Source organism: Solanum dulcamara, chromosome 6, assembly GCF_947179165.1.
Source record: "Solanum dulcamara chromosome 6, daSolDulc1.2, whole genome shotgun sequence".
Taxonomy (NCBI): Eukaryota; Viridiplantae; Streptophyta; class Magnoliopsida; order Solanales; family Solanaceae; genus Solanum; species Solanum dulcamara.
In genome coordinates this window covers 73,844,385-73,858,885 of record NC_077242.1, presented here as the reverse complement: position 1 = coordinate 73,858,885, position 14,501 = coordinate 73,844,385, and the positions used below count along the sequence as shown (strand labels likewise).

At 30.6% G+C, this 14,501-nt stretch overlaps 1 protein-coding gene across 2 annotated transcripts; it reads left to right on the top strand.

The window, feature by feature from the left end:
- Positions 1-7,614: 7,614 nt before the first annotated feature.
- Positions 7,615-14,501, top strand: LOC129891475 (homeobox protein knotted-1-like LET12). 2 transcript variants are annotated; one of them, XM_055966855.1, is made up of 6 exons: positions 7,615-8,428; positions 10,959-11,079; positions 11,935-12,128; positions 12,900-13,031; positions 13,134-13,270; positions 14,093-14,501. In XM_055966855.1, the coding sequence occupies exons 1-6, from the start codon at positions 7,760-7,762 to the stop codon at positions 14,112-14,114; spliced, it is 1,275 nt and encodes a 424-aa protein (XP_055822830.1). In that variant the 5' UTR covers positions 7,615-7,759; the 3' UTR covers positions 14,115-14,501. The 2 variants fall into 2 exon arrangements, with proteins under 2 accessions (XP_055822830.1, XP_055822828.1); XM_055966853.1 differs by having other exon boundaries at positions 14,090-14,501.

Sequence of the window (14,501 nt, the reverse complement as noted above, 5' to 3'; positions counted from 1 at the left end):
AAAAACTATAATGATTAAAGTTTACTAACCATGAAAATAAGTAAGTTACATTAAAATTCAACTTACGTGTATTAATATAGTTGTATAACATAAACTGAAACGTGTAATATTGATCACCAAAAGTTACGTGGATGGTAAAGTTCCAATCCAATTTCTTTTTAAAGTAAAGAGTTTTGGGTTCGAACCTTGGAAACTACAAGAAAATTATCTTTAATAATAAAAAAAAGTGTTATCTTTCGTAACACGACTTCTCAATATAAATTTAGATTAGTTTAATCTAAAATGAGTAGTGAAACATCTGTTGAGAAACAAAAAAAAAAATGATAATTGCATTTCTATTTTTGTATTTTTTGTAAAAAAGTCTCATATTGATGGGTTAAGGATATTTGATATTTTTTTATATGGTCTTGAGTGATGGTCACCTCCTGAGCTAGTTTTTAAAATTGAGTCAGTTTTAATTTTTAATATCGAACCTTCGTATTAAGTTGTTCACACTCCAGATATCAAATCTTAGCATGAGAGGTGTATGAAGAAGTCCTAACTCCTACATCAAATTGTGAAAGGGAGCGATATGATATTTTTAATATAATTTGAACAAGACTTACTTCTTGAATTAGTTCTTGATGTTGAGTTAGGCTAAAGTCCATTTCTCTCCCAAGGAAAAACATAAATATCATCATATTCATCCTCTTTTCATAATACTACGTAAATCATAGTAATAATTACACTAAAAATTCTATAAATATTTATATCTTATACCAAATATAGTAAAAAAAAAGTGACAACGTGTTTTATGTGTAATCTTTTAAAAAAAAATATTAATTAGATTTCTAAAAATACACAATTTTGACCCCCACCATTATAATTCAAGTACTTTAAATTATATTAAAAGTGACTTTCTCATATGGTATAGGATATCATGTCAAATGATAATATGTGAACAAGGACAAACGTGTGATTTGAATAGTGGACTCATTAATAAATAGAAAAATAAATAAATTATTAAAGAATTTAGTGCAGCAGATAGAATTATTGCTCTATATCAATTTCAAGCCCATATTATTTAAAGTGATGTATCACTTTAGTATCCGATCGATATATCACGTACAGTAATGTATCAGAAAATATAAAAAAATAGAAATTTTTATAATTTTTTTAAATGATAGAAAATATTATAAAATAAATTATGTATTTTAAAAAAAATCTTAATTTTAATACGAATATCAAATATAAAATAAAAATTTGAAAAATAATCTCAAAAATATCCAGGAATATACTACAAAAGAGGAGAAAAAAGATTGATGATATGTACAACAAAGAAGAAGGCGTTGATTGATGAGTGATTGCCATTGCAGTGACGGCAACAACACCAATCTAATTAATTAAATTAAATAAATAAAAAAAGGAGAAAAAGAAGTAGGCAGGGGACCAAACTATCCTCGCTACTATAAGTGGACACGTGGTTAGACAGAAATATGTGTCCCACGATATTATCACCTCTCCTTCTTACGTAAGTAGAATTCATGGGGCTACACCACTATAGGTTTTGCGTGAGTCGAATGTTTATTTCAAATAATTTTTACTTTTTAAGATATGGATAACATCGATATATGATTTATTATTTGCAGATTTGTTTATGAAATTGTATTAAATGTATTGTTATTATAATTTATAATTTTTAAATATAACTTTTTTTATAATCGTATGAACTATAGAGTGTGTTTGATATAAAAAAAGATATTTTCTTCGAAAATAAGTGATTTGGGTCTCAAGCTAAGGCCATGAGTAGGATTCCAACTCAGGAGTGGGAGTCAAATATCCATTTGAGGTCGGGATTGAAGGTAAAAATTATAACTTAGTTTTAGAAAATGCAATTTTTATTTGATATTTTAAAGTCATTTTTATTAAATTAAAAAAATATATATTTTTAAAACTTATAAGTCAACCATGGGAAATTGCAATCATACCAAACATATCAATGATGTCATTAAGAGTTCAAAATATGTTTTGAAATATAATATTTTTCTTAATTAAACTAAAAGTGAAAGAGTTGTGGTAAGAAATTTAAAATTAAATTATTTTTAAAAAAATATATCATATATAATTGAACAAAGGTGACACAAACGAATCTTTTCTTTTTTCTTTTCCCAAAAAGTAATTCTTTTTTTCAAAAATTGTCCAAGCCCCTTACAAATTCAAAACTTCTATTACTCCTGCTTGATATAATTAAGGTGGGCCAAATAGTATACTATTTTGCTTCTTTTGTTTTTGGACTTTGTTGGGTGCATTACTCCGCGTGCTCCTGACAATGGTTCCGATCATAATTAGGAGCGAAGTCAGATAAGATCGATGATAAAAAGTTATAGATCATTAGTCATATATAATTAAAATTATATTTTATATATATATAATAGATATTGAATTTTTTTAAAAATTTATTATTTTGTATTTAAAATAACGTTAGTAAAAATTTTGATTCTACAACGATGACGGACCCATTTATATACTGATGAGGACCTGACGCGTGGGAAACAGTACGGAATTTGAGGCTTTGCGAAAGTCTAATAAGGCTACTACGCCTCTGCATACCTTAAACAGTTTTTTTTTTTGTCTTTGGCCTTTTGATTTTTACTGCTGTTTGGCGCGCGCTCTTTTTTTACTCTTTAATCACTAGTCAACACTCCTAGTGCTAGTACTAGTAATAGCTAGATCCTAGTAAGAGTAGTAACTAGTAAGTATTAGTACTTTCGTCTAAACTCTTTTTACAGTCCATAATGACGATAAATTAAAAAGAAAAGTGTATTATATAAATTTTAAAAAAATATGTAATCAAAAGATTTTTATCTGTTTCAATGGTTATATGGCTAAGATCATTTATCTAAAGGTATGACCTAGTGATCAACGAAGTAATTGAGAATCCTGAGGCTAGCTATAGTGGAGAAAATTATCTAATACATGATGCTGGTGATAGATAACAAATATATCGTAAAATTAATAAAAATGCTTAAAAGCTGATCTGAATACCACGATCAATAGAAGAAAAAAAAGCAGGCCTAAGAACATGATCATTTATTGAGATTAAATGAAATCCTAAGTATGTCTCAATATTCTGAACCTTTCTGGATGGATCAACATGCATCCGTCAGCATGTGTCCTTGGTTTGAAATGAAGTCAAAGTCATTACATATGATAGGCAAATAAAAGACCGCCCTATCATAGTGCTTGTGTAACGCAAGTTTGATCGATGATTGAAAATTATGAGCGGTGCAATAAAGGACTCGAATGAATTTAAGAGTTTTTGTGTTAGTCGTATTTGATGAGAGTAGCACGCACAATAATCAAAAAGATTCGTGTCTATACGTATAGTGTTCCTTTGCACTCAAATATAAGTGAAGTGGATCCGAATACTAATTCTCAAAATGTTAAATAAGTCTTTGATTTGATTAATATTGATTGACTCAATAATTAACTGTAATCTTTTTATAGTTGCCATGTGTCTGATTAAATTAAAAAAAAATCGATACAATTTTACCAATATAGTAAGGAGTAAGGACTAAGAAGTGACATTTCATCTGTGGCCAATTTATAATAAATGTTGATGAGACTCTGTATGCATGAAATTAAATTTTTATTGATTTGTGATTAATGTTGATGAGACTCATTGTGCAGAAAAATTGTGTATCTCTTTGTTTCATTACGTGGTGCACATGTTTTAAAAGAATTTTAGGATAATTGGTGAATGAAGAGTCATATTTGATCTAAAATACCTTTTACCGTATTAATTTATTTTACCTTACCTTTTTTTTTTATAGTTCGTTTAAAAATAATTTTTTTATATAATTTTTAAATTTTAATTTTTTATATAATATTTTTAAGATCACGAGATTAAAGGTCAATATAATACATTTGAAATAATTTAATTTAAAATTACAAAATTAAAAATTATTTTTTACTATCTTAAATTTCGTGGTAAGTCAAAACATGACAAACAAATTAAAACGGAGAAAATATTCTTTATTTTTATTTCATATTAATTATTGTATTATTTTATTATAGTTTTCATTATGTTATTACGTGTTATTTTTATTATTATTATTTATAGTTTCTTGTACTCCAATCACTTTTTTTTTATGGATAACTTTGAACCATTTTCTTGAGTCAAGAGTCTTTAGACACAACCTCACTGTTTCTGAAATAAAAGTAAAGTCTACGTACATTTAACCCTCTTCTCATGCAACTTTGTAGAACCACAATAGATATCCCATTGTTGCTTTTGTTAATGCTACTCATTTCATATAAAAAAATTATAATCTTTCAATTTTAATTTATTTTTATAATTTTGATTTATTAATATTTAAAAAATAAAAAAGATTTTTTAAAAAATGAAACAAGAGAGGATAAAAAAATAATATGTATAACAAATTAAGAGATCTATTATCTTTTTCTTTTCAAACTACAAGTTCAATTCGAATTAGATCGTATATTAACCGTATACCAACAATGAACACATCTTGCAGGAGTTGGATATACATTTATGAATTTAGTATGTTACATACAACAAACCAGTATAGTCCCATTATGTGGGTCTAGAGAGAGTAGAGTATACGCAGACCTAATTCCTACCTTGAAAGGTAGGGCGGTTGTTTTCGAAGGATAAAATTTTAATATTGTCTTATTTCTTGTTTGATTATTAAACTTGAGATAAGTTCTATTAAAATTAGTAATCAGTATTTTGATAAGTTATTTCGGTCGGAAAATAAAATAATAGTGTTGAGAGTAGTTATATGAACTAAAATTATGAAAATGACAAAAACATCCTTTAGCTCCTTCGATTCTTTTTCTACTAAATAAGATGTATGATATTTCTATAAACAAACAACTACTTTACTTCTTTAAAATCACGCAATATATATTATTTTTAATACAACAAGTTAAATAATTAATGAAAATAATGTAATTTCAGATTGAAGTTATGTTTTAATTTTATTTTTTAAAAAGTAAAATAATATGATTTCGAGAAATCAAATGGCTATTAATTAAAGTAACAGCTTTTGTTTTGATTTAATTTTAGAAAAAAGTTGGCCACTTAGATGTTCAAATTACTTTGATGGGGTATAATACTTCTAAAAGAAATAGTTTAGCTTTTATAGTCGGGATACATCAAAATTAAATCGTCCACGTCAATATATAAAAAAGGCAAAAAATAAAATAAAAATAGATAGTAATGCTTTTGTTAAAAATCTACAAATTCTTTTAATGCTAAACAAGAAAAAAGAAAGAAAAATGGAATTCTTGATTTTGCCCATTTTATTTGTTTTTTTGTGACGAAAAAAGAATGTAAGACGGCCGAATATTACTTTATATATAATTAAAAATAAAATTTTAAAAAATAACTTAGGTCCTGAAAATATGAAGCACAAAAGATAAACTAAATTAATATACTACCTTTTGTCTCATTTTACAAATACCTTTACTCCATTTACTTTAATTTATAAGAACATATTAGAATGGATGTGAATTAAGAGAAGATAATTTTTTAAAATTTGTGATTTTAAATATACAACAACAACAACAACGATCCAGTGAAATCCCATAACGTGGGGTTTGGAGAGGATAAAGTATATGCAGACCTGACTCTTACTAAGGTAAGACGTCTGTTTTCGAAAGACCCTCGGCTCAGTAAAATTAAAAGGAAGTCAGATAAGAATAAGAAGTTTAAAGCGATATGGAAAAGCAAATAACAAAAATATCCCAGATAAGTGAGAGCAATCAAAATACAAAAAGTAATGAAAGTAATAAATAATAACAGACATCAGACCACAGAAAATTATAGTGCGCTAATACGCCTACTAATAAGGAAGAATAACGAGACTAAGAACTAGCCTTCTACCCTAATGTAGGTCCTCCACACTCTCCTATCCAAGGTCATGTCCTCGGTAAGTTGTAACTGCTCCATGTCCTGTCTAATCACCTCTCCCCAATATTTCTTCTACCTACCTCTACCTCTTCTGAAACCATCTATTGCTAACCTCTCACACCTCCGCATTGGGACATCTGTGTCTCTCCTATTCACATGTCCAAACCATCTCAGTCGCATTTTCCACATCTTGTCTTCCACCGAGGCCACTCCTACCTTGTCCCGAATAGCCTCATTTCTAATCCTGTCACTCCTGGTATGCCCACATATCCATCTCAACATTCTCATTTCAGCAACTTTCATCTTTTGAACATTAGATGTGATTTTAAATATCTTATGATATATTATGATACCACAATATTTATTATTAAGGATAAAATAAGAATATAAAAGCTAAATTAACTTCATTTATACAAGAACATAATCAGTGAAATCACGATAACTATGATCTAGAGAAAATAGAGTTTAGGCATACTTTATCATTATTTCGTGAAGGTAGAAATGTTGTTTTCAAAAGATCTTCGACTCAAGCGATTCAAATCCAAGAATAAAATAATAAAGAAATCATTGAAGATAGTACAACAACTTACAACAACAACAACAACCCAGTGAAATCCCACATATAGTACAACAACTTAATCGATCTAATATTGTTGATATACAAATCTTATTTCTACTTTGCAAAGATTAAAAAAAAAAACTTCACCACTTAATAAAATATTTCAAAAGAAATACAATAGTAAAGTAAACAACGTTGAAAAAAAGAGTAACAACAAACAATAAAGCAAAATAAAAATAAAAATGATAATAATAACAATTCAAGATTAAGATGCTAATTTCGTCTCAAAATAAGTATTAACTTGGTAAAAATCACATTCAATAAAAAGTTAATAAGTACAATATGTGATTTACCAAACAATCTCTATTTAATAAATATATTTTAAAAATTAAACACTATTAGAAAATAAAATATAAAAATATAATTGAAAAAAATACACTAATATCATTTTTATCTTAAAATTTTAATTTAATTCTAAATTTAAAATAATTTTTTCTTATTCTAAAATCATACTTATTTTGAAACGAAAAAAATACGGAGGATAACAATAAATACACACACAAAAAACAAACTAAACAAAAACTCAATTCACCTATTAGTTTTTGTTCTAATTTTCAATAGTAAACAATCTGTTTTTTCTACCTTTTATATAGGGGTGAGAATTATATATAATCTAGCTTATCAAATACAATGTTGTTTGTTGTAAATATAAGGCCAAATACATATATAGCCTCTCTAATTTACCTTTATTTTTTTATTTTGGACTAAGGCTAAGATAGAATATCAAAAGAAAAAATAAAGATAAATTAAAGAGATTGTGTAGCCTAAATATAATATTTTTGTCATAATTTATGTAATACTTTTTAAATTTTAGACTCAAACAAATTCGTCATATATATTTTAAATTATTAATTATTATAATTTATAATATTTTTATATTATTTACAAATATATAAATTTTATCTCAAAAAATTTAAAAATTTCATGAGAAAATTCTCAATGAAACTTTTGATAATCGAAAATGAAAAAAACCACATAAATTAAGATTAAAATAATATATTTTTATCTAGAATCATATCTTGTATAAGATGCCTATTCAAATATCTTAAAACATATAAATATGTGGAGTATACATATATGTACACAGAAACTACTGTTGTAGTAAACGCTTTAGTTTTTTTCCCCTCTTCTCTCTCTTCAATTTTCTTCTCTGTGTAGCAGACTTGAAGAAAAATAAAAATGAACAGAGAGCATTGAACAAACAAAACACAAAAGCCATAGCCATGGAGTTTCAGGACCACTTTTCTCAAGAAATGGCTCTTCATCAACAACAACAACAACAACAACAAAACGCCGCCGTTTTACGTTCTATGTTACCTGAATCTCCTCATCACAACGCTAGAAAATCACCTCCTACTTGGCTCAACACTTCCCTCCTCCGTCAACAACATAGCCACTTCGCCGCCAACGCTTCCTCACCTTCCTCCGCCGTCGCTGCCGGAGGGAACAATTTCCTTCACCTACAGACAACTAACTCTGACTCGTCAAACTCTAACCAGTGGCTGTCCCCTACCGCCGCCGCCGCCGCTACCGGAGGTGGAGGTACCGGCGTCGGCGGAGGGCATAGTGATGAGTTATCGGAGTCGATGAATTTCGCGAAGAAGATGAGTCAACAGCATAGCGGAGGAGGAGGAGAAGAAAACAATAATAATAACAATAATGAGGAGGAGAATTCGTGGGAGAGAGAGAAATGTAAAGCGGATATATTGAATCATCCTTTATACGATCAGTTACTGTCGGCACACGTTTCGTGCCTGAGAATTGCGACGCCGGTGGATCAATTACCGAGGATTGACGCACAGCTAGCTCAATCGCAGAACGTGGTAGCCAAGTACTCTGTACTTGGACAAGGTCAACCACCTCTAGATGATAAAGACCTCGATCAATTTATGGTAAACAACAATTTTTCTTCATAATTTTAAGCTTTTTCTCTCATGGAAACGAATAAATTTTGTTCCAATTTTCACGAAACGAAGAAATTTCGTTTTTCTTTCTTCTTCCTCATTTGTGTGTGAAGAGTTTCAAATTTAAGTTATAAGTACAAACTAATTAGATTTTTCTTGATATTCTTAAAAGTATACATATATATATATATATATTTTAAATTTCATAGTTTATCCTATTTCTATCTTATTTGAAAATATGGTAGTTTTACTTTGCGACTATCTCCCGGAAACAGCCTAAATACAGGTAGGTGGTAGGGGTAAGGTCCGGGTACACTTAATCATTTTTGAACCGTGCTTATGAAATTACACTGGATAGCTCCTTGTAAGGAGCTAATGTTAAATTTTACGACAAAAATTGGATATGTTAACAGCTGTATTCCAGAAATCTTTTAACACTTCTATGAGGATTGAGGATGGTGAAGTGTTATTTTTGCCTTTTGGGTTATAATATTCATAATATGCTTGAAAGGTGAGCTCGGCCGGCACAATTTTTTTGGCTGTATTTGGTATTTAGCTTATGCCATTGAACTTTTTGGTCATCGACGAATGTTAATGTGGAATGGAATGAATGGACTGTTGTTGATATCATTGTAATGGTTGGATTTTGTGAAAAATATAATTTTAATTCATGCGGTTTAGATATTTTTTGGGGGATTAATTTGATTGGCGGAGCTGATGTAGGCGAGTGAAGAGAATTGAATAAAAATATCAATCTTTGGATTTTCTTGTCATTCTGGTTATTGGAAGTCTTCACATAAATGTGTTTCAATCTGAAGATTTGCTTTTGAACTTACTAAACTTTTAACCTTTCAATATGAATTACTCGATTGATTGTGTTATTCCCTATCTGAATTGTGGCCATAGAGAGAGGCTTTTGCTTGAGATTGATGTTCTATCTATATGTGTGGTTTTCATGAATGTGTGGCGGGGTATTGTAGGTGGCATAGTAATCATCTCGCTATCATGATGCACTATGTTTAGTCCTTTTTTTGGCAATTCTCTGAATTCATATAAACATGTAGTGAAGGAGCCACTTTCGTCCGTAGAGGAGTCAATTTGATACCTCCCACACGGTATATATAGGTTATATTTTTATGTATATATATTATATGTTGAATTCCCTTGGCTTCTTCGTGTGTTTACTTCCTTATTGTAAATCCTGGCTTGGCCAATGTAAACCTGGACAATGAGTATATAGTTAATGTGGTAAAGAAAAAAGTATGGCCGTGAGTAGCTTTCTTGGTTGTTAAACTACTTCTACTGTTCTTTGTGATTTACGAAAGAGGTGAACATTCTGGTCTTTTAGGCTTTGTGAACTTGTAATCTTTTATAAAAAGTTGATTCCTAAATCATGTGCTCTGCATCAATGGATTCTGTCCAACTATTAGAGAAACGATTTGTACTAGAGAATTTTGGAACTGGATAAGTTCTTTTCTGCCGTGCTTCTATCTTGAGTATAGTTCTCCAGGAATATATTTGAGAGTTCTAACTATTAAGATCTTTATAGAAATATCTAGGTGTCACATCAAAAGAGGAATCTTTTTATCCTAACACTAATAATTGACCCCTAATGTAGGGAAAGTGCTTTGGGGAATCTCCTTGAGGCATCATATGGAAATGTTTCTGTCTTATTTTTATCTGTTGATCTCTCAGTAGTAGTAATGGTGAAGTAGTTTAACTAAGAATAGTTTCTTTCAATGGGGATAAAGAATGAAAAGTGGATTGTCATTCTAAAATTTTGAAAACATTGAACAATTTACAAAGGTTATTTCTTAAAATGATTCATGTGTTGCGTGCAAATTTTGAAAAGCCAATGTCTGTTTAGCAAGGTTATTCCTGAAAGATGCTCTTCCTGTTTGACTTTTGTTATGTGTATAAGAAACTACAAAAGGAAAAAAAAAAAACTAGTTTGAATATGAAATTTGAAAGATGCTCTTGCTATTTAGTTCCTTGAGTCAAGGGTTTATCGGAAATAGTCTCTAGGGGTAAGGTCTGTATACACTCTACCCTTTCCAGATGGAATTACACTGGATATGTTGTTTGTTCTTGCTATTTATCTCTAACTTATGAGTACTAAATCACGAGTTCAACTCATCTTTTTGCTTCGAATTTTTTAAAGCAGTATGCGTTAATCTATAGACACCAACAGTTGCAGAATCCTTAAAGCTTAAGCAATTTATCTTAGTTTCATACTGTTGCCAATTTATTTGAAACTATGAAACACAAAGGCTGGTATAATTGTTACCATTACAGTAATTTTGTCTTTCTCACAAACACAAGTGTAGTTCCTGTACATTTTCACCTCCTTATTTTCTTATCTTATTTGATGGTTTCTGATATGTAATTACATTTTCAGGCACGCAGTTCTGCATTTTTCTCCTTTTAATCTTAACAGCAAATTATGCAGTTTATATACACATTAAGAGATGTGATATGTTATCTCATACTTCCTTTTGTCTTGTTTCTTCTGATGCAGACACATTACGTTCTGTTGCTCTCTTCTTTTAAAGAACAACTGCAACAACATGTCCGCGTACATGCAATGGAAGCTGTCATGGCTTGCTGGGAGCTAGAACAATCTCTACAAAGCTTAACAGGTGACATCATTGTCTACTCCGTCTTTTTATTTTGTCAGTTTAGTTTTCTTTTTGATTTTATTCCTCTTGTAGCCTGCCTATCTTTTGTTTCTTCATGTTAAAACTCTAAAGTGAAAAACTTACATCATATGTCAATTTTACAGTCTCTCAGTTATTTCCTTTCATTGGTATTTTCATCTTCATCCCTTTAATGTTAATATCACAGCCATTGCTATTCCAAGATACCATATGTGGTACTCATGATTGCCTTATTATAAAGCTATATTGTTAGGACTTCCCAAAATTTGTGTCTCACCTGTATCTCCAAAAATTGATCTATTTAGAGATCCTGACATGTACCTGTCAACTTTTTTAAAAGTCCAAGCCACATAGATTATATAAGTTGATCATTTGTTAGTATGAATAGGTCGATAGATATCTGCTATTTTTGTTGTAGATATTGTTCCTTTTATTTTTTCCAGAATTCTTCGTCATGCTATCTTTAGTATTTTGTCGTGACTTCTTCACTTTGGATATTCCTTTTCCTGGACTGCTCTGTTATGTTTTTTCTTGGGTCGAGGAACTATCGGAAACAACCTGTCTACCTCCCAAGGTACTATCCTCCCCAAACCCCACTTGTGGGATTACATTGGATATGTTGTTGTTGTTGAATAGGGTCGATAACCTCATTCGTCTAATTCAACATTGTTTTCTTATTAATGACACTTATGTAGTCATCCTTCACATAGTAAATTGTTGTCATTGCTGAAAAGAGAATAAAAGAATGTCTGCTCTACCAGCTTTTCTACAGTTATATATGCATGTAGGCCAAGTGTGTGTTGCAGACATATAATTACTCAGATGATCTGTCAACAGGGGTAGCACCTGGTGAAGGTACAGGAGCAACCATGTCTGATGATGATGATGACCAGGCTGATAGTGACACAAACTTTTTGGACGGAGGTTTTGATGGACCAGATAGCATGGGTTTTGGTCCTCTTGTACCTACTGAAAGTGAGAGGTCCTTGATGGAGCGTGTTAGGCAAGAACTCAAGCATGAGCTCAAACAGGTAAAGAAACTTAACTTTTGACTGTTCTGATACTGTTCAAAACATAATAATAATAATAATAATACAGTAAAAATAGTAATATACCCTCTCTAATGTTTTAAGCATTTATAGACGAGACGGTCACACAATTCAACATATAAGCAAAACGATAGAAATCTTGCATTCTAGTCTCGCTATCACTCAGTATCAAAAAAACACTCGCTGCTTAGAATCAGGAACATGTTGAAATACACTCATTTCGTTTCAATTTGTTTGTCTGGTTTTGACTTGTCACGAAATTTAAGTAAAGAATTTTTGAATCTTGTGGTTTAAACTGAAGATACATGAAATGTACCAAAATGATCTTTAATCTTGTGTCTTACTCATGTTAGGCGGAAAGTGAGATTTTTCTTAAATAGGCTAAAAAAGGAAAGCAAAACAAATAAATTAAAACGGAGGGGATAATTAAGTAAATAAGACCCTCTCGTACATCTAAAACTTTTAGATGAGGTTTGTTGAAAATATAATTTAAGTAAAATAGTAGTGTTCACTCTCTAAGCTTTTAGATGAAACAGTGTAAGCAAAAACAAGAGAGGTCTTGCTTTCAAGGCTTATCAATCACTCGTTATCAAAAAAAAAAAATTCACTTGTTTGATCCACGAAAAGAATTAAGCCCACACGTGATGTGTTGTAAACATAATTAAGTAAATAATGGTGTATTTTTTGTAATGACTTAAAAACTATACTTGATTTTAGAGCTAATAAGTTTCTTGATTTTGTTTTTCATTAAAGGGTTATAAGGAAAAGATTGTTGACATTAGAGAGGAAATTTTACGCAAAAGAAGAGCAGGAAAGTTGCCTGGTGACACAACATCTGTCTTGAAAGCTTGGTGGCAATCACATTCTAAGTGGCCTTATCCAACTGTAAGTACCAAAAAAACAAAGTTTCTATCATAGATTTCAAAGGGAGGACCTATTTTACTTCTACATCTCTCACTTTTTTTGTGAACAAAATTTATGTTATAGGAGGAAGACAAAGCACGATTAGTGCAAGAAACAGGTTTACAACTGAAGCAGATTAACAATTGGTTTATTAACCAAAGGAAGAGGAACTGGCACAGCAATCCATCAACGTCTTCTTCTCAGAAAAGCAAACGCAAGAGGTAGGATGATTTAACATTCATTTCCCCCTATTTTTGTTCGAGCTCTTCAAAAATATCGTCAGGTGTGAGTCGGATTCTTCAAAAGCTATGCAATTTTGAAGGATTTGACACGGTACGGCAACACTCTTGGAGGGTCCAAGCAACATAGTTTTTCCCTTGATCACATGCTATGTTGCTTGAACTCTTAAAAAAAATTATGTTTGCTACATCCGTGTTGGATTTGACACGCACCCCATGGTATGTTTGAAGAGTCCGAGCAACATAACCCACATGCTTCATGATTTAGGGACAATGTAAAGAATTTTTACTATCAACCTGTTGTACTCACTCGGTTACAATTTGTCTCATACTTTTTTTTTAGTCCGTTTAAAAAAAATCGTCTATTTCCTTTTTAGTCAATTCTTTAATTCAACTTTTCACCTGACATGTTTAAGACTACAAAATTAAAAAATATTTTGGTAAATTCCACATATCTTTAATTTAAGGCTGCGTACAATAGGCCCTTGTGGTCAGGCCCTTCCCCGGACCCCGCGCATAGCGGGAGCTTTAGTGCACCGGGCTGCCCTTTAAACTTCAAAAGTCTTCTTCACTTTCTTAAATTCCATGCCAAATCAGTACCAAACAAATAAATTGAAACGGAGGGAGTAACATGTTCTCGGTTAGCTTGTCTTATTTTTCAGGTTACTAATCCCATTTCAGTAATTGTAGTTATCTTTTTAGTAACCTGATCGATGTCTTAGCTACTTTGTAAGCGACAATAATATAAACTAGTGCATAAAAATTAAACTCTTTTATGCTAATCTCGATATTCGATAAAAGTAGTGCAGGTGAAATCAAGCAGTAAAAAAAGACTGATGAAGGAGAATATGAAGCTTTTGTGTTCTAGCAAGTATAAAGTTCATCACAAAACCAAAACATGAAATGGCTAGATTTTGGGAAATTGAATTAATGAGTTTTTGGTTGTGAAGTAATTGACCAAAGAAAGTTCCCAAGCTGACCTGGTTGACTAAAATATGCTTTAGGGAAAGAGAGTATAGATACTTGTGAAAGTAATACTAGCACTTTCTTATTTTTATGAGGTTAATTTTCTATGTTTTTAATGCAAATATTTTAGCACGACAGGTTCAAGTTTATATAGTTTTGTTTTGTATCAAGTATTTTGGAGGCTATGTTGTAATTCTGAATGCTAGTATTACGCATTTTTGTGAATAGAAGTTGTAGATTATAATTA